This window comes from Heterocephalus glaber, unplaced genomic scaffold (genome assembly GCF_053883595.1).
Source record: "Heterocephalus glaber isolate CG9 unplaced genomic scaffold, H.glaber_assembly_v1.0 deba00001538, whole genome shotgun sequence".
NCBI lineage: Eukaryota > Metazoa > Chordata > Mammalia > Rodentia > Bathyergidae > Heterocephalus > Heterocephalus glaber.
The window spans coordinates 28,832,464-28,853,901 of record NW_028258333.1 but is presented as its reverse complement, the minus strand read 5'-3'; the positions used below and the strand labels follow the sequence as shown (position 1 = coordinate 28,853,901).

At 36.3% G+C, this 21,438-nt stretch overlaps 1 protein-coding gene across 9 annotated transcripts in view; it reads right to left on the bottom strand.

Moving 5' to 3' along the window:
* Ghr (growth hormone receptor) overlaps window positions 1-21,438 on the bottom strand; it is a 284,924-nt gene that overhangs the window by 32,544 nt on the left and 230,942 nt on the right. For 8 of the 9 annotated variants that reach the window (XM_004848567.4, XM_021261448.2, XM_021261449.2 and 5 more), the window contains one exon: window positions 6,883-7,012. In XM_004848567.4, coding sequence (XP_004848624.1) covers window positions 6,883-7,012 — 130 coding nt within the window. Of the gene's footprint in view, window positions 1-6,882; window positions 7,013-9,946; window positions 10,038-21,438 lie in introns of all 9 variants that reach the window. The other variant, XM_087189458.1, reaches the window with a different exon arrangement.

Below are 21,438 nucleotides of genomic sequence, written 5' to 3'. Positions count from 1 at the left end.
TTGCACCAGTCTACACTCCCACCAGCAATGGAGCAGGGTTCCTCTTTCCCCAGAGACCCGCCAGCATTTCTTATTGGTTGATTTCATGATAGCAGCCATTCTTTCTGGGGTGAGGTGGAATCTCAGAGTTGTTTTCATTTGCATCTCTCAAATGACCAGTGATGTTGAACATTTTTTCATATGCTTATTTGCTATTTCTACTTCTTCCTCTGAGAAATGTCTGTTCATTTCAGATGCCCATTTTTGGATTGGGTCTTTAAATTTGGGAGGTCTGATTTTTTTAAGTTCTTTATAGATTTTAGATAGTAAACTTTTGTCTGTGGAACAGCTGGTGAAAATTTTTTCCCACATTGTGGGTTGTCTCTTCACACTGCTGGTGGTTTCTCTTGCTATGCAGAAGCTTTTTAATAAGAAGAGATCCCACTTGTTGATTGTTTGTGCTAGTTCCCGGGCGATTGAGGCTTTGTATATAAAATCTTTTCCTACACCAATATCTTCAAGAGTTCTACCTAACCTCTGTTCCAGCCGGTTCAGTGTTTCTGTTTTAATATTTAGATCTTTAACCCATTTTGATTTTAGCTTAGTGCATGGTGAGAGATACAGGTATAGTTTTAGTCTTTGACAAATTGAAACCCAATTTTTCCAGCACCATTTATTAAAGAGGCTATCTTTCCTCCAGTGAGGGTGTTTGGCTCCTTTGTTGAAAATGAGGTGTCTGAGTGTGTCTGGAGTTGTTTCTGCATCTTCTAATCTGTTCCACTCGTCCTCAAGTCTGTTTCTTTGCCAGTACCATGCTGTGTTTATCACAGTATCTTTGCAGTATAGTTTCAAGTTGGGGGTTGTGATACCCCCTGCCATGTCTCTATTGCCTAGGATTGCTTTTGCTATTCTAGGTCTTTTCTTGTTCCAAATGAATTTTTTGATTATTTTCTCAAGGTCCATAAAGTATGCTGCTGGAATTTCAATTGGGATTGCATTGAATCTATATAGGAGTTTTGGAAGTATAGCCATTTTCACTATGTTGATTCTTCCTACCTAGGAGCAAGGGACATCTTTCCCCTTTCTAATATCGTTTTCAATCTCTCTTTTCAGAGTGCTATAGTTTTCAGAGAAGAGGTCTTTGATTTCTTTTGTTAGGTTGATTCCTAGGTATTTCAGTTTTTTGGATGCTATTGTGAAAGGAATTCTTTGCCCTATTTCTCTCTTAGTGAGTCAGTTGCTCATGTAGAGGAAAGCTATTGATTTTTGTGGTTGACCTTCTATCCGGATACTTTACTGAATTTGATTATTAAGTCTAGAAGACTTTTGGTGGAGTTCTTGGGGTTTTCTATATAGAGTATCATTTCATCTGCAAATAATGACAGTTTAACTTCTTCATTTCCTATCTTTATTCCTTTGATTTCTTTCTCTTGTCTAATTTCCGTGGCTAATGTTTCCAAGACTATATTGAACAGGAGTAGTGATAGTGGACATCCTTGTCTTGTTTCTGATTTTAGTGTGAAGGATTTCAGTTTTTGACCATTTAGTATGATATTGGCTGTTGGTTTTTCATAGATGGCTTTTATCAGACTGAGGTCTATTCCAATTTTTTATAGGGTTTTTATCATATATTCCTGTTGGATTTTGTCAAATGCTTTTTCTGCATGTATTGAGATGATCATATGGTTTCTGTCCTTGGCTTTGTTGATATAGTATATTACATTGATTAATTTGTGTATGTTGAGCCATCCCTGTATCCCTGGGATGAATCCCACTTGATCAGGGTGTATGATCTTCTTGATGATCTTCTGCATTCTGTTTGCCAGTATCTTATTAAGGACTTTTGTATCTATGTTCATTAGTGAGATTGGCCTGTAGTTATCTTTTTTGGTTGAGTCTTTCTCTGCTTTGGAGATCATGGTCATGCTTGCTTCCAGGAATGAATTTGGGAGTATTGCTTCCCTTTCCATTTCACTGAAGAGTTTAAACAGTAGTGGCAATAGTTCTTCTCTAAATGTCTTGTAGAATTCAGTGGTGAAGCCATCTGGACCCAAGCTTTTCTTAATTGGTAAATTTTTAATTAAATTTTCAATTTCATTGATTGGTAATGGGTTGTTTAGAATTTTTAGGATATCTTTGTTAAACTTTGGAAATTCATACTTATCTAGGAATCTGTCCATTTCTTCTGTGTTCCCTCTCAATGATTTATAGGTTCTTGAAGTTAGTACTGATGATCCTCTGGATTTCTGGTGGGTCCACTGTAATTTCATCTTTTTCATCCTTAATTGCATGGATTTGGCCCTTTTCTTTCCTTTTTCTGATAATCTTGGGTAAGAGTTTGTCAATTATGTTTATATTTTTGAAGAACCAACTCTTGGCTTCATTGATTTTTTTGTATCATTCTCTTAGTGTCCATTGCATTGATTTTTGCTCTGGTCTTTATAATATTCTCCCATGTATGAGCTTTGGGTTTGTCCTATTCTTCTTTTTCTAGAAGCTTGAGGTTCAGCATCAGGTTGTTTAATTGGGCTCGCTCTATTTTCCTCATATGAGTATTCACTGCTACAAATTTCCCTCGTAAGACTGCTTTCATTGTGTTTTATAGATTCCGATATGTTGTATTGTCATTGTCATTTAGTTTTAGGAACTATCTGATTTCTTCTTTAATTTCCTCTGTGACTCATTGGTTTTTCAGAAGTGTGTTGTGTACTTTCCACGTGTTTATGAAATTTTTGCAGTTTCTTTTGCTATTGATCTCCAATTTCATTGCACTATGGTCTGACAATATACAGGGGATAACTTCAATTCCTTTGCATGTACTTAAACATATTCTATGAACGATTATGTGGTCTGTTTCTGAGAACGACCTGTGTGCAGCTGAAAAAAATGTGTATTCTGATTTTGTTGGGTGGAACACTCTGTAAACATCTGTTAAGTTCATTTGTTCCAGAGCTTATTTTTTGTCTAGTTGATCTATTTGTGAGAGTGGGGTATTAAGGTCCCCCACTACTATTGTATTAGTGCTCGTATGATTTTTCATGTCCATAGTGTTTGTTTTATATAGTTGTGTGCACTAGTGTTTGGTGCATATATATTAATGATTGTCATCTCTTCCTCTTGGATTGTTCCCTTGACAAGGATGTTGTGCCCTTCTTTGTCTCTCTTAATCAGTGTTGGTTTGAAATCCACTTGATCTGCAAAGAAGATAGCTACTCTTGCTTTTTTTTTGGTTCCTGTCACATGGAATATTGTTTTCCATCCTTTAACTGTCAGTCTATGAGTTTCTTTTTGAATTAAGTGTGTTTCTTGTATGCAGCATATTGTTGGATCTTGCTTCTTGACCCATTTTGCCCGTCTATTTTTTAATTGGTGAATTGAGACCGTTAACATTGATGGTGATAACTGATACGTATTGTCTTATCATTGTCAAGACTTTTTGTTTTTGTTGGATTCTCCTGCTTTGTATGTAATTTCTCATAATTCCTGATAGATTCATTCTGCTTGGCTTCCTGGGGTTGTGATCCTCATTGTCTTTTCCCAGGATATTGTCTAAAATTTTTTGGGGTGATGGTTTGGTATTCATGAAGTTCCTAAGGTGCTCTTTGTCACGAAAGTATTTTATTTAACCATCAATTTTGAAAGATAGTTTTGCAGGGTACATCATTCTGAGTTGGAGGCTGTTTTCCTTCAGGGCTTGAAATTCCTCACTCCAAGCTCTTCTTGCCTTGATGGTTTGTGTTGAGAAGTCTGCTGTGATTCTGATGGGCTTTCCTTTGTATGTGATTTATTTCTTTTCTCTGCTTGTAGAATTGTGTTCTTCTGTTGGGTTTCTGGAATCTTAACTATTATATGTGTATGTGAAAAAAATTTTTTTTTTGATCAAGTCTAGTTGGAGTCCTATATGCCTCACTTATCTGTATGTCCAGTTCTTTTCCCCTGGTTGGGAAGTTTTCTGCCATCACTTCTGTGAACAATTTTTTTATGTCATCTGCACTCTCTCCTGTTTCTTCATTGACTCTAATCAGTCTTCTGTTATTCTTCTTTGGATCATTTAGCAGCTGCTGGATTGATTTCTCATGGTACCTTAGTGAAGGCTCCTCCTCGGCATTGGGGGTTGCTCTAGGCAGGGTAATTTTTGGAGGAGACTATTGTGGAGGATGTCAAAGGTAGGAGGATGCACCCTTAATGAACCAAGGGTTCACATACCCAGTTCCTTTGAAAATAATGCCATATCCAATGGAGGAGCTGAGGGCAAAGGAGCTCTGCCATGCTTCCACAGCCTGCTTTTGCTATGCCTGTCATTTGCATTCATGCTGGGTCAACTTCAAGCTTAGAGGCTGAATTTGGCACCACTTCCATCACTGGGTGGCAGAGACTATTCTGAATCAGCTGTCCTAATATACTGTGGCTGCCTCTTCTCCAGCTCACCTGGCAAGATGAACAGGACCAAGCAAAGCACAAAAGTGCCTATGTACCTGTGCATTTGATCTCCTATTGACAGCCCAATATGTCTAGATCCCCTTGTGCTTTGGATAACAAGGCCAGGCCTTCCCTGTTCCTCTCTGCCTTCAGTGACTCCAGTGTTGGATAAAATCATGTCACACTGTTAGGTGTGTGTCAGGGACAATAAAAATGATTCTATATTTTCTGCAGTGTCTGGGAACTGAACTCTAAGAAACAATGATAAGAGTCAGAAGATGATCTGCATTGTCTTTGCTGTATGAGTCTGAATGAATAAATTATTTTATTAATTTTGATTGAGCTAGCTCTGATTTGTTGAAGAAAAGCACAAAACTCCACCTACTGTTTCTCTTCATTTATGAATAGCACAATCAATTCATATATGCTGAAAAGTGTTACCAAACACCTTAGCTTCATGATTGACTATACTTATAGAAACCAGCTTTATTTACTGGCCCATACTTCTCTGCAATGTCAACCATAAGGCAAATAAAGGGCATATTTGTTACTCAACCAGCTCATCTTTGTGTACCCTTTCTGATGTTTCCAAGAGCCCCTCTCATACCTAGCAGGTGAGTAAGGCCACTCATGGTTGCTAACTCAAAGTATTTGTTAGTTGCAAATTAAGAATCTAGCTTTGTACTAAAAAGGGTGTCACTTATACTAATGACACCAACAGTAAAGAATTAAGAAGTCATTTGTATAGTCCAGAATTGGGCTCCTACATCATTGTTATTTTAAATTATTATTATTAGACTACCAACAATATGAAAAGCAGCTACCATTTATTGAATAATTATGTGTGAAGGTCTGTGCCAAATGTTTTTTGAGTATTATCTAACAAAATCCTCACAAAAAGCCATGAGGCAAGTCTGTTATCTCCATTTTGCAGGTGAGGAGGCTGAGCTGTACACAGCTTGACCAATTTGTTCAGAATTTTTTGGCGAGCAAGTGCTGGAGCAAGGCTGAAATGCAGAGTTTGTGATTCTGAGCTCAGGTTCCTAAATGCTGGCTGCATCTTCCTTTCTTTTCCCAGGTCCTCAGTGGGTACCCAATGGATAAATATGATTCTAAACTTAAAGATCCTCACTAACTTTGTGTCTTGGTTTAGGCCTTCTCTCGTGGTAAAGAAGAGATGTTGAAGTGTTTAAGCCTGAAATTTTAAAAAGTAAAAATGTATAGTGTTGTTCTATAATACAGTAGGGTGACTATGGTGACGACAATTAACTGAATATTTCAAAACTGCTAGTGGAGAGGATTCTGAATGTTCCCAACATAGAGAAATGATAAATGATGATAAATGTTTGAGGTGACAGATATGTCCATTACCCAAATCTGATCATTACACACTATATGCATGTATTGAAATCTCATACATATGCCATACATATGCCATAAATATGTGCATATGTGTCAATTAAGAAAGGATATAATGTAAGAATAACAAAAAGGAAATAATTCCAAGCAAAGGGTTAAAAATAAACTGATTGGGTAGTGACTACATTTCAAGATCTTTGTCTTTCTCTTCCTCTGTTATTTTTTAGGACCATAGTGACAATGAGAAAGTATTACAGTTCTTCAGTGAATATAACTAATTTAAGAGGAAGATAGTCTATTCTCTATGTAGAAACCCAAGATGAATCTTTGAAAACATACAGTTTTCAAAGCACATCTATGGCTTTCCACCACAAATAAAAATTTAAAGCCCTCCCTGGCCTGGAAGGCTTGACAGGTCTGTCCCCAAGTAACTCTCTAACTCCTTCCCATATCACTTTCTCCCATTTTCAGCCTTGTGCCACTCCTTCTGGCCTTCCACTTTCCTCAAACATGCTGAGACTGCCTCAATTTGTACTTGCAATTTTCTCTGCCTACACAGTCTTTCCCTCAGATACTCACGTGGTCTCTCTCCCTGCATTTCTTTGTCTGCTCTAAACACACCACATTGGAGAGGCCTTTTATGACTCCCCATCTCAAGTATCACTCAAGCACCCAAAACACAGTGCCACTCACATTCACACACTCATGTATATCCACATACTCTCACTCCCCCTTTGACACACACACAAACACACACACATACACACACACACTCATGCACATGCTCAAACATGGTGATGACATTCTTTATCTTTTTTCTGGCTTTATTTTAATAACCTGATGTTACCAGGTGATCCTTTATTTATTTTTTATTGTCTCTCTCCTCCACACTGGAAAGGAATCTCCATGAGACCAAGAATTTTTATCTTTTTGTAATCACTGTTATGTCTCTAGTGCCTAAAACAGTACCTAGCACATAGTAAGAGTTTAATTAATATTTTTTAAATGAATGAATGCATTTAGGTCTTCAAAATAAATCACCTCCATTCCTACACTATCTGTGGCTCATACACTTTAATGAGATAATTCACAGAGAGAGAAATCAGAAAAATATGATGGACGCACCTTTTAACATAGAACAGCTGTATGAATCCTGGCATCTTTAAATCATGATGACCCCCATCTGTCCAGTAGCATGAAAATGTCTCTAGTTCAGGTGAACGGCACCTGGTGATCTTAGGGTTCCCAGAAGAATCTATAGAATTTTTTAAAAAGCAGGCATGAGATTAAAGGGTCATGTATGGTCCCAAAGAAACACATATTCAAAGTATGTACAGAAGAAACCACTTTGATAAAACCAGCCTATTTCATATCTAAGAGATTATTGCCAATGTCTTCTACAAAAGCTATTTTCCTAAATCATGGTTGTAAAGCCTATTGGTTGCCAATATCAGATTCTGATTCTAAGACAAACTGTTTTGCCTTTATTTCAAGCATTATTCTTCAGGGCCTATTTAATAAACCAGAACTAGAGATAAAGATTTGGATGCAGCTAATTCATTTAGAAGGTGATCCTAGGAACTAGAAGTGAGAGAATAGGGAGAGTGGGAAGGACAAGAAGAACAGAGAGTAATCCGTGTGCTATTGAGCTGGTTACCACAGTGGCCAGTTGGATACTGTGTAGGATATGCCTCGCTGTTGTCCTACAGAAGGATGGGAGGTTGAGACTTATCCACCAACCTGCAACATCCACAGGTCGAGGGTGGCATTGGAGATGTTTACTCTCAGTTACTTCTAAACTGTGCCTGCTCCTGAGTTGAAGGTGTCCAGCAAGGTGCATGGTGGCAGCTGTCCTTTACAGAGGGCTGAGTTGACTTTAGGTAGACACTGGGGATGCGGCATGGTAAGCACAGCATCAGCACAGGGATATTTTTCTTTCTATAGGTTTTTGAACAAGAGTTCTGGGACATGGGTAGAATTTTCCCTGTTCCAAAGGAAAATGACCAGCCCTTTCTATGTGGTGTTTACTAACTCCTCTTCCTGCAAGAAAAAATTGGAGCTTGTGTGATCTACAAATGAATACAGAGAAAAAGGTGTGTATTTTTTTAAGGCAAACATCTATTATATGTGAGAGTACCTGGCTTGCATTCTTTTAAGAGATTCAGCTAGTAAATACACTAAGTAAATATAAACTCTAAAGAATGTATGCATATATATGTGTCAATTCTAATCTGGGAAGTAGAGAATGACTCTTACATTAGAATATTAGTCAAAAATCTGTCTACATCTATGAAATTTGCAGCTGTAGATGTGCAATGGACAAATCTGAAAAAACTCATTTTTGTATATCAATTCTCAGTGTTTTGACATCCAAGACATTTTTTAATTTTTATTTTTTTCCATTAAGTTTTAGATACAAGATCCCAATGATGATTATAACTGTATTGTATACCTAAAATGCATCCATGCCATTTTGAACATAGTCAAATTTCCTCCTTCCTTCTCTTCTTCCCTCTTCTCTCTTTTCCTTATTTCCTCCCTCCTTCCTTCCCTGTCTTCCTTGTACGCTCCATTGTTTCAGTCCTTCTTTTCCTCCCCTCCTCTCCCCTCTCTTCTGCTTTCCTTTCCTTCCCTTTCCTTTCCTTTCCTTCTTCTTTGTGATTCGTTTTTACTTTGATTGGAAACAATTAATTTGCTTTCTCATCTAAAACTCTCATACTTAGGCATTAGGAAGGGTTTCGATCTTAAAAGTATCTTTATGAATACTTTAAAAGTCATTTCAAAATAAATGAGATGCAAACAGAGACACAATTCTGATTCTAAATTTCAGGTACATATCTGGTGTTCTGAGCCAAAACACAACTCTTTTTTCCTTTGGCAACAGACTTGTACCCTTACAAGACCTTTATAAACCTAAACAAATTCATTGTTTGACCATTTTGTCAACAAACACTTATAAAAAATCAATTTTGTGCCAGGCAGTTTTGAGAATAGAGCAGTGAACAAAACAGATAAAATCTTGGTCCTCATGGACTTCCTATTAGTGGGGGTGGGGAGGGAGAGTAAGAAAGAATGACAGCAGGGAAGTGGAGAAGTGGGAAAGGGCCAGCATCCCCTTTCCACTAATACCATATTAATGTTGTGAAGAAGCTCAGGCTTGGGAAATGTGTCCTGGTGAAAGAAAACCTGTTGCTCTGAATAGTCTGGCCACAAGGAAGTGAACCTCCAGGAAATTCTAGGTTGCAGACTTGATCTAAGCCTTGAGAACACAGGTTGAGGGCAGCAGGACATTTTTAAATAATAAAATTCCATGGTGGTTATTCTTTTGCAGGAAATATTTCTTGTAAATGAGAAATTTACAAGAGTTCTGGGACATGGGTAGGATTTTCCCTGTTCCAAAGGAAAATAGCCACCCCTTCTACATGGTGTTTACTAATTCCTCTTCCTTCAAGAAAAAATTGGAGCTTGAGTGATCTACAAATGAATACAAAGAAAAGGGTGTGTGTTTTGTAAGGCAAACATCTATCATACACGAGAGTACCTGGAAAAGTTCCTTTTCTCTGTTAGCCAAAACTGAAGGTAATTTTCCTTTTAGAAAATTAATGACCACTAAGACATATTTAAACCATAAGTATTTTAATGCCTGGAGTTTAAGGAGAACATTTTACGTTCTGACCACTCATTTGCACAAAATATAAGAAGAGAAGATGCACTAGATTAGAAATTGAGAGTTTTGTATTCTAATCTAATCTGACACTATTTAACTTTAACCTTCTTAACCCATTTAGACCTTGGCGTCCACTAGAAAGCCTAGAATAGATGAGCTACATGACAATTTACAACTTCATGTTTATAACTGAGTGACACATAGATCAATTAACAATAATGAGTAGAACCAAAATGTAATTTCAACATTTGAGCTAAACAGGCAGAGAACACCAAATGCAAACACCACCCAGGTTTCTATATTCCCTGTGTAATATGCCTGTCACATAATGGCAAGAATGTCAAATCAACACAAAACCTGGAACAGAAAATTTCTATATTCCCTTTGTAATATACTGGTCACACAACAGCAAGAATAGTAAATCAATCCAAAACGTGAAACAGAAAAAAAGAAATAGATTGCTAGCTGGAAAAAAAAACTTAAAAAGAAGAAAAGGACTAATCTGAAACATACTTAGCTTACTTAAACTCAGTGTTCAGTTTTCTTCTATAATTTATTTTTTCTGTTTTCTTTTAACTCCAGATGTATAGAAAGCTCACATTATCTTCTCATTCTAAATAAGAAATAGGAAATTCATGGTTGTGGTGTTAATGTGAAGAAGTGTGTGCCCCCCATAGGACCTTGATACAGACATAGTGCAGCAAAGCTATTTTCGTCTTTTTTTATGTCTATATTTCCCTCCCATTTACCTTCCCCCTTTCTGTCTCTTTCCTTGCACCCTACTTTTCTATTTCCTTTTTCTTTTATGGCTGGCTATGTGTTGTCAAGTGCTGTAGCAGATTACCTCTAAAGAGGCCCCCCCGCAATGATTCTCGCCTAGTAATCAGTTGTATACTTCCTCCCCTGAATAACTTCCTTCTAATCAACAGTCTATGGTAGTATGGAGGGGTTGCTATTCCATGATTATGTTATAAAGATTAAGGCTTTGTACCCCCAACTTCCAGCCTTCTGTGAATATTAATGAGAGTAGCTGAAAAGTGGGTGAGAAACACAAAACAAAAAGTTGAAGGTAGCCTTTAGCACTGAGCTGAGGCTCACAGTCTAACACCTTTGAGGAACTGAGTCCTGGCAATATAAGGGAGCATGGAAGCCAGCCCTTCCCCTGTCTAGAGTTCAGATGAGAGCACAACCCTGGCTGCCACTTTAATTACAGTTTTGTAAGAGAGAGCCTGCAGCAAATGAACCAGCTAATGGGCTAATTATTAATTGTACTAAATATTTGACTGCTATTGATACATAATAAATTAACTTAATATATTGGAACTTGAAAGCAGAATTACAAGAATGATACAAGCCACTTTTCTTAACAGGTGGAAAGTATCACAGTGAGTATGGGAAGTAACTCCTCTTTTGAAGTGTGGCTGTCTGCTTTGTTCCTCCTCAGTAATCTCCTACTCCATCTAGCACTACTTGCCACTGAAGACATTCAGTATCTCTAAAGTTCAGCTTTTTGCTGTCATCCTGAGGTTTTCCAAGTCTGAGAAGAAATTGCATAATCTTAAAGAGAGTACATTTTATACCAAAATCAACAAATGGCATCATATCAAATTAAAAAACTGCAAGCAAAGGAAATAAACAAAAAAGTGAAGAGATGACCTACAGAATGGGGGAAAAAACTTTTTCCAGTTATTCTACAGAGGACTAATATCTAGAATATATAAATAACTCAAAAACTTAGACCTCCCCCAATAAAACACCCAATCAAGAATGGGCAATTGAAATTAATAGATACCTTCTAAAAGAAGAAGTACAAATGGCCCATCAGTACATTAAATAATGTTCAGCATCTTTGCCCATTAGAGAAATGCAAATCAAAACAACTTGAAGATTCTCTCTTACTCCAGAAAGAATGGCCATCATTAAGAACTCAAAAAGAACAAATGCCGGAGAGATTGCAGGGGAAAGGGAACACTTTTACACTGTTGTTGAAAATGTATACTAGTACAACCATTATGGAAACCAATATGGAGATTCCTGAAAAAATTAGAACTAGAAATCTCATTGGACCTGGTTATATCTCTTCTAGGTATCTTTCCAAAAGAGTTCCAGACATCATATTACAGAGATACATGCATTTTCATGTTTATAGCAGCAAAACTCATAATATAGAAGTGGCCTGTATGCCACTCAACAGATAAGTGGGTAAAGGAAATTAGAACTGGGGATTTAGGTCAGTGGTACCATGCCTGCCTTGCAAACCAAGGTCCTGAGTTCAATCCCAGGTACCAGAAAAAAAAAGAAAGGAAGAAGGAAAGAAAAAAATTTAGTCATTTATGGGAAAATGAATACACCTTGAGACCATAATGCTAAGTAAAATAAATAAGTCACATAAGCATAAATATCACATGATTGCTCATACATGAGAAACACAAAATATAAATAATTTAAAGAGCAAAATAAAAGTAGATGTTAGGAAACAGGAAGGTAGACTTTGTGTAAATAGGGAGAGGATCTAGGGAAGGGGGAGTTAGGAGAGGAGAAGGGAAAGTAAAGAGGATTAAGATGCAATATATGTATATAATTCCCCATGATGAATGTACTTTTTATGTATAACAATTATGTACTGATAAAAATAAAATGACCACATTTCAAACTCTGTCTGAAAATTCTATTAAACCTTGTTTGTTTCACTTCATTATGAAGACCACAAATGGCTACTACAAACTCCTACGTCCTGGTTGACAAGTGGCAGTCACTTCTGAACAATAATTTTTCCTTCTCTAGGTTTTAAAAAAGACAACCTTTAAGATATGTTATGTACATATAGTAACTTCTTATGGTAAATGTAATCATTATGTCCCACAAACATGTACTAATAAAAAATTTAAAAGTTTTAAAAGTTTTACTCTAAAGGCAGTGTAGTTGATCCACTATAGCATCTCTGAAAAGAATGTTATAATTAACAAGAGAGCTCACCTATGTCCCTAAATTAATTATCAATAAGAGAAACAAGTGCTTCAACTCAAGTGAACATTGAGTGAACATTAACATTAGCTAAGCTAATGTTAGCATTAACATTGCTAAGCACTCAAAAGTCTTGACAATAGATTTGGGATTCATTGTCATTTCTTTTTTGGAGCCCTCATGTAGAAAATGAGAAGTTTGGCTTACAGTTACATCTCCTTTTAGCCATTATTACTAGTTACATCATATTAGCTGTTATGTCATGTGTCATGCTCTCTATATATTATCTCATTTTGTACTGACTGTAGGTAGCAGAGCCTTAGCTTAGAGCTAAGGGCACTCAGCAGCTGCCTATCTTAAAGCTTAGAATCTCCCCTGCACCACATCTTGCAGAAGATCTGCTGTCCACAGATCCAGATGCTTGTTATTACCCCTGAACAGAGGGTGGGGTACCTAGCTATCATGTATGGGGTGGGAGCTTGGAGGGAAAATCTTGACCTCTGACTAAGGTGTAATTAAACACAAGCAATTGATAGTTTTCTTTTGAGTTATGTTGGTAGTAGACAATACTTCCAATAAGGAAGGGAAGAAAACAAAACAATCATTGTTAATATAATATGACTAAGAAAGTCTACTTAATCAAACTTGTACCTATTAAAGAAAACAGTTTTATAGAATGGACAAATGATCTTTAAATAGGATTGTCATCCAAAATAATGAATGTAATTATGAGACCAGAGTATTTGATCACATGAGCATGAAAAAAATAGAAGGGAAATATTGTAGTAAGTAAGAAAGTACATTGAACCAAATGGATTTTGGCCCATTATGATGAATTTGGGTTCTGCTGAGAAACTGATGTGTGCAGTCAATCAAGAGTCAATTTTAGAGGAGGAAAGTCACAACATGTTCAGTCTCTCTGCTCTGGAGAAAGGCTACTGCTGAATATAAGCCAAAATGAGGAAATGTTTATTTTCAACTGAAATAGCTTTCATATGTTCTGGGGATTGCACAGGCATCCTGGTCCAGACCAAGTAGGGTGAAACTGTAGTGTCCCTTCTACAAGTAATAAACAAGATAACTATTCTTGTAGAGTTAGCCCACTTTCTAAACCATGCTGCACAAGCTTTGGGTGAATTTCTTGTGTGGTTAGTGTAAATGTATTTAAGAACATCATTGTTTTTAGCTTTTATATTTGGGTTAAACAACATTACAGACTAGAACATTCATAACCTTGAAGGGTTTTATGAGAGAATATGTGAAGATGTAATTCTGTTGTGATGGAAAGAAGTTACTGCATTCAACATTGTTACTTTTTAAATTAGTGCACAATGATTCTTAAGTGTATATGGTTTCGTTGTGGCATTTTCATCCATGCACATAACATATTTTGATCAAAATTTCTAAAAGTGACTTTTAGAAATAATTTTATTTTATATCATGACCCAGTATGCATATATTTGTTAGATATATATATACTTATATATGAAATAAAAGGTCTCAAAATGTGATTCTTACTGCCCGTAATTAATTCTGATTTTTCTGTCTAAATTTATACATGATGCTCCTTGAAACCTTGTAACTTGATTTATTAATTTGTCATTGCTTTTGGTTTAAAAAAACAATGCACATGAAGCCAATTTCATCTCTATGAAAGTTGAACTAATAGGAATGTTGTTCTGTAATTCCTTCAAAGCAAGGCAAGAACATTTCCTTTGTCTGGTATGGATTATGAGATAATTAAAACTGTTTTTTACATACTTAAATGTATACTTGAAGTTCTTTATTCTGAAATGTATTTTAAGATTTTTTGAATCATTAATATAATGTGTCAAATGTCATTTGATGTTTTTAAATGACTTTGCATGGGGCTCAGGCATTAGCATAGGAAATTCTGGTGTAGCTATTTGTAGGGCTGCTGAGGAGGTCAGCTTCTTGCCAATAAACTAAGTGACTTCACTCCTTTGCTGGTGATATTCATGTTTTTATTTTACCTTTGTATAATTCAGAGACAATTCCTTCTGTGGAGTGACAAAATTTATAAAAAGCACAATAAGAGTTCTTTATCTTAAGAGTTGCTTTGACAATTAATGGAAGCTATCAGGAAATAACTTTCGATAATGTTGGGCAGGGCCTGATAAACTCAGTTTTGGTACCAGACTCCTGCATACCAATCCTACCAGCAACATGTACAATTCATATAATCTTGGGCAAATTACTTAAACTTCCATTTTCTCCTCTGAAAAATGGGAATAATAATAGTATGCCTCAGGGTCATTATAAAGATTAAACAAGCTAGTACATGTAAAGCTCTTAGAACAGTGGTTGGTATAGAAAATGCATTATATAAATGTTCACTGGTAATATTTTCAACCTCACAGTTTGCGATTGTCAACTTATGATTTGTTACTCAGGAAAAGTAAATGGTGACCATTCTTAAATGTGAAATTCATTCTGTAATTAAAAATCCAGTGGCGCTAGTTAAAATACATAATTCTAAGTTCACTGGCACTAGCTGAAACATTTGAAGTGCATGTGTTGAGACTGACAGCTGTTTTTCCATTGTTTACAGGTGATTTTCTGTTGTTGTGTTCTAGACATTCACAGCTTTAGAGGTATAGATTCTAGATAACCCAGAATGTTACTATATTACCATTTATTAACAGTAAAACAAACAAACAAATTCCAAGCAAAAGGCTTTTTCTGGAACATTTAGAATGCTGCTTGATGGTTTCCCCTGTGACTGGGTACTCTAGAGTCATGGCAAAAGCTTTATCGGTTTGTTGGCTATGCTGTTTTCAGAAAAAGCATATTAAACAGAAGTGTAGAATTGGAATTTGAGAGTTTGAGTTCTCTCACTGATAGTGCATCCAACTTTTCCACCTTTCTGAGCCAAAAGAATTCTGAAGAGAATGGGCTAAGTGGTTGAATGGTATCTTAAAAAAATTTAAAATTATTTTCCTTTTTAAAGAAAATTCAGCATAAATTTTTGCTATTTACTCAGTGCCTGATTCCCAGGAAACCTACTGTAGGTTTTTAGGTAGAGAGGAATGACCCCTCTCCCCTGTCTTGCTGGAGTCTTTCCCCTTGGTGGTAACACGGGGCACTTTTTCCTTGGTGTTTTCTTTCTGGTTAGAGAGGGAAACCTGACAAGGTGGAGGCAGCACCCAAAAGTTCTAATACTGTGGCCTGTGGGAAGATGGGGACAGGAACACAACCTCAAGAGACAAACTTACTGCTCTGCAGAAGAACTGACATAGAAGTGGAATTGCTGTGGTTTCATTAGTTTGAGGAAATGTGCTCTGCATAGCATTTTTTTCCCCTCAAAGATGATTTCACTAAACAATTACACAAAACAATCAACACTAAATTTAGCTAAATTTATTGTGTGATTGGCTAGGGGGATCTTAGATGATATAATTAAATAATTAAAACACAAAGCTAGGCAATGTGGAATAATTGATACCCTCATATTATATACCCTGGGTGGGAAGGTAAAATAATATATCCGTTGTGAGAAACAGATTTGTGGTTCCTCAAAGAGGGAAATACAGAGTTAATGCACAATCCAGCATTTCTGCTGTTAGGTGTATACCCAAGATAATTAAAATATATGTTCACACAAAAATATGTACAGGAATGGCCATAGAAGCATTATTTAAAATAGCTCAAAAAGTAGCAACAATCTAAATGCCCGTCAAATGATAAGTGGATAAACAATACGTGGTATAATCATATAATACAATATTATTCAGCCATATAAAATAAGAAAGTACTGATACAAGCCATAGATAGATGGGTACTGTAAATACTTTGATATGTGAAAGAAGCCAGGTATAAAGTCCACATATTACAGTATTCTACTTACATAAAATGTTTGGAATCACCAAATTCATAGAGGCAGGAAACAAAAGAGTAAGATGAATGGGAAATTGGGAGTGATTACTAATGGGTGTACAAGGTTTCATGATGAGGTCTGGAAATATTCTAGAATCAGATAATAGTGATGGCTGCACAATATTATGAATAAAAACTATGTTCTTTAAGGGCATTACAGTGGTGAATTTTATGCCATGTGTGTTTTATGCTAAAAAATCAACCTAAAATAATGAGGCAAGGAATTACACTATTAAAATTTACTAAATATCATATACTTTTTTATTCTTTTATTGATACATTTAGGTATACAATACTTTTACATTTGTCATTGGGTGCTTGTACCGGTACATGCTGTATCTTGGTTCTTATTTTCTTCCCCATTGCCTGTGCACCCTTCACCCCCTCCGCCCTTCCTTATGTACATAAATTTCATTTCTATTTTTTTTCTTTTCTCATAATTTTTCCTTTCCCTTCTTCCCTTTCCCCTTCCCCTCCCACCACCCCTACACCTTTGGACCTTTTCCTATTTCAAGTGATCAATTATTCACTTTAATCCTTATTTACACTTTCAGTTTTTCACACTAGAGAAACTATTTGGTATGTACACATGTGTCCTATTTATTTCACTTAACAGTATGGCCTTAATATGCATCCATTTAGCTATAAATGTCTCTAGTTTCTCATTCTTTATGGCTGAGTAGTACTCCATTTTATTAAAAATACCCCACATCTTCTTTATCTAGTTTCCAGTTGATGGGTACTTGGGCTGTTTCCAAGTTTTAGCTATTACAAACTGTGCTGCTATGAACATGGGCACACATATATCACTGTGGTATGATTCTTATAATTCTTTGGGGAAGATACCCAGCAGGGGAATAGCTGGGTCAAGTGGGACCTCTAGCCCTCGTTCTTTGAGGTGTCTCCACACTGATTTCCACCGAGGTTGCACCAGTCTGCCCTCCCACAAACAATGGAGAAGGGGTCCTTTCTCTCCACACCCCTGCCAGCATTTGTTATTGGTTGATTTCTTGATAGCAGCCATTCTTTCTGCAGTGAGGTGGAATCTCAGAGTTGTTTTCATTTGCATCTCTCAAATGACCAGTGATGCTGAACATTTTTTCATATATCTATTTGCTGCTTTTACTTCTTTGTCTGAGAAATGTCTGTTCATTTCAGATGTCCATTTTTGAATTGGGTCTTTGAATTTGGGGGGGGGTCTGATATTTTTCAGTTCTTTGTGTATTCTAGATAGTAGACCTTTGAGGTACAGCTGCTAAAAATTTTTTCCCACAGTAGGTTGTCTCTTAGTTCTGCTGGTGGTTTCTCTTGCTGTACAGAAGCATTTTAATAAGATGAGTTCCCAGTTGTTGATTCTTTGTGCTAGCTCCTGTGCCACTGAGGTTTTGTTCATAAAGTCTTTTCCTATGTCAATGTCTTCAAGAGTTCTACCTAACTTATCTTCCAGCAATTTTAGTGTTTCTGTCTTAACATTTAGATCTTTAATCCACTTTGATCTTAGTTTAGTGCATGGTGATAGGTATGGGTCTAGTTTTAATCTTTGGCAGGTTGGAATCCAGTTTTTCTAACACCATTTATTAAAGAGGATATCTTTCCTCCAGTGAGGGTGGTTGGCTCCTTTATTAAAGATGAGGTGGCTGAGTATGTCTGGAGTTGTTTCTGCCTCTTCTAATCTATTCCACTGATCCTTGGGTCTGTTTCTTTGATAGTACCATGCTGTTTTTATCACAGTAGCTTTGTAGTATAGTTTCAAGTTGGGGATTGTGATACCCCCAGCCATGTCTCTGTTGCCTAGAATTGCTTTTGCTATTCTAGGTCTCTTCTGGTTCCAAATGAATTTTTGTATTGTTTTCTCTAGTTCTGTGAAGTATATTGTGGGAATTTCTATTGGCATTGCATTAAATCTATATAGTAGTTCTGGATGTATGGCCATTTTCACTATATTAGTTCTTCCTAGCCAGGAACAGGGGATGTCTTTCCATTTTCTTATATCTTCCTTGATCTCTCTTTTCAGAGTGCTGTAGCTTTTAGTGTAGAGGTCTCTTGCTTCCTTTGTTAGGTTGCTTCCTAGATATTTCATTTTTTGGATGCTATTGTAAAAGGAATTATTTCCTGAATTTCTCTCTCAATGGGTCTGCTATTTGTGTGTAAGAAGGCTACTGTTTCTTGAGAGTTGACCTTATATCCAGCTACTCTACTGAATCTGTCAATTAAGTCTAGAAGTCTTTTGGTAGAGTTTTTTGGGTCTTCTCTGTAAAGTATCATATCATCAGCAAATAATGACAGTTTATCTTTTTCCTTTAGTATCTTTATTCCTTTTATTTCTTTCTCATTTCTAATTGCTGTGGCTAATGTTTCCAGAACTATATTGAACAGGAGTGGTGATAGTGGACATCCTTGTCTTGTTCCTGATTTTATCATGAAAGTTTTCAGTTTTTGACCATTTAGTAATATCATATACTTTTAATATTCTTCTTATCCTCCACTGAATTGTCATTTTTTCACTTAAAAAAAGTCACCCTTAATTGGGGCCTGTCATTGTCATAAAAAGAGATTTTTAACTCATTGCACAAAAAAATCATTGGTGGACTTGTGAAAATTTTCTCAGTGAAACTTGTAAATGATGTTTCTGGGTTCTTTATAATGAGACACCCAAGTTCCAGAAAATCAGCAGCTCTACAGACAGAAAGAATACACAGCATATTCAAAATGCCTGGGGAGTTAAATATTGATGCCTGGATTCCATCCTTTGAGATTTTATTTTATTTGGTAATTTATGGAATCACCAGTTTGATTGGGCACTGGGTTTTATAAAACTTCTCAGTGATTTTAATATGTAACATTTAATGGTAAACTTAAGAACCATTGAGTCATGTCATCTCTTCCCTCCTGCTTGTTAACACTGGAGCCTCTTGTCTGGTTCTCACATGTCAAATTCTTAGCCAGTAATGGTAGGAAAAGTAAATGTGGGGTCATTGCACCCCAAGACTGAAAGTATAGCAATACTCTGCCAGCATCAAGTCTTTGTCACTGAAAAATCCGAACCTAATGAAGTCTAAAGGGAGCCTTCTCTTGCCAGAGGAAACCAGTAGACAAATGAGATTCTATTTTTCCCGTTTTGTAATTTTGTTGAGGCCATTAATTCTGACTGATGATGCACTCTTTCATGAAATCTCATTTCTAAGGTCTGAAATTTAAAATCGACAAAACAGTCTTCTAATGAGCACATTAAAGGGTTTCAGTTTTAGGATTTAGAGCTGCATTCAACGTTTACTCTTTCAATTATTCAACAGACATTCATTGACTAAATGTGCAACCCGTGGATTTAACATCATCATTTGCTCAGTCTATTCGGGCCAATGTCACAGCACATTGGACAGAATCTTTTACATAGAGAGGCTGAAACAATTTTCTGAGAAAGAAATCAGCCCAGTCGTTTCTTAATAACTTTTGCTCTATGTATTTTCTTCCTTGTTGGAGTTACTATCATTACATATTTGAATTCCTGTCTATATGCTGGTTCAACAATTGTTTATGAACACATTACACTTCTACTTTATAAAAAGAATGACCACTATAGCAGACACAAAGATAAATAAGGTATACATGAACATGGCCTCCAAGATGCAGGAACACAGAATATTTTTCTCTTACTGCTTTTTAATTAACATACATATTTCTCAAGACATAGCTTGTTATTTTCTTATGTGTCTGCTATTAATTTTTATTTTTAATTTTTAAGGTATATATTGGTACAGTAAGGTGGTCAGGTCACATTTCATTTTTCTAAACTAAGGCTTCTCAAATAGGGGCTATTTTCCTTCCCATGAGACATCTGGCAACGGCTGGAGAGATTGTTGATTGTCAAGACTGGGGAAAGAGGTGATGATACTGGCATGTTGTGAGGAGAAGTGGGGATTCTGTGGAAAATTTTAGAACTCACAGAACAGTGGCCACTGCAAACAATGGTCTGGTACAAAATGTCAGAAGTGTCCTGTTCCAGATAGTTATGGCCATTAAATGTACAAAACAGTTTTCTAAAACTTAAATATGTAGCCATAGTGAAATTAGCTAACTTAATAAAAAGCTAAAGCCCCAATCTCCCTACTCCCTTCCTTATATAAACTTTCTTTTTCGTTCAACAAAGGAAAACATCTTGAATTTTTAAGTCCTTCAGGGTTTTTTTTCAGACATTCACATCAGCTCTTCCATATTTCAATTAATTAACAAGAATTTATGCAGTATTTGTGTGTAAGGTACCCTTAGGGTGTGGTAAGAATTATAAAAATAATAATCAATATATTATTTTTTCCTTTGAAGAGCTATAATCTAGCAGAAGAATTAATGCATGTGTGTACACAGAAGTAGCTAATCATACAAGGCAGTTATACATGGGAAATCAGAGAAAGTAGTAATTTTTAAGAACTTAGGGTCAGTTTGTCAGAGGGATAGAGGAAGCTTTCAAAGGGGAGTAAAGGTAGGGTTATCAACTTATCCTAGTTTTCCTGAATTGGAAACATGCTGATAAATATGCTGGTAAAACAAAATTATGTTTGTTTCTCCCTGTGCCTACTGCATCAGAATCTGCATTCTAACAAGATCCTAGGAGTATGTTACAGATTGAAAAGCAGTGACTTCGGATCTGTCTACCAGTTAAGGAATCTTTCTAATTGGGCCATTGGTTCTCCACTCTGACTGCACATTATAATCACTTTGAGATCTTTAACAAAATACTTTCCAGAGGACTAATGTAATTAAGTTGGATGATACCCGAGCATTGGTATTTTCAAAATGCTCCAGGTAATTCCAATGTGCAACCAGGGTTGAAAACCACTGAATTAAAACAATGAGTTTCTATGTTAGATTATTGCAATGAATTCCTTAAGCAGATAGACTGAATGACCTCTCAAATACTGAGTCCTGTGAAAAACAAACCAAATAGGGGTTAGCAGGGTGATGCAACTTGCATTGTATCCCTGGGGTGAACTGGACCAATATCTATACAATGATGATGGTGAGTGTGATTGTTTTGACTCTCAAGGGACAGCAGTATAGCACACAGCACAAATCCTTTTTGTGGGTGATCTTCCTGGGAAAGTTGGACCTTAAATTTCATTCATGTGGAGTGGAAACATAAGCTCACAGCTGTGTTT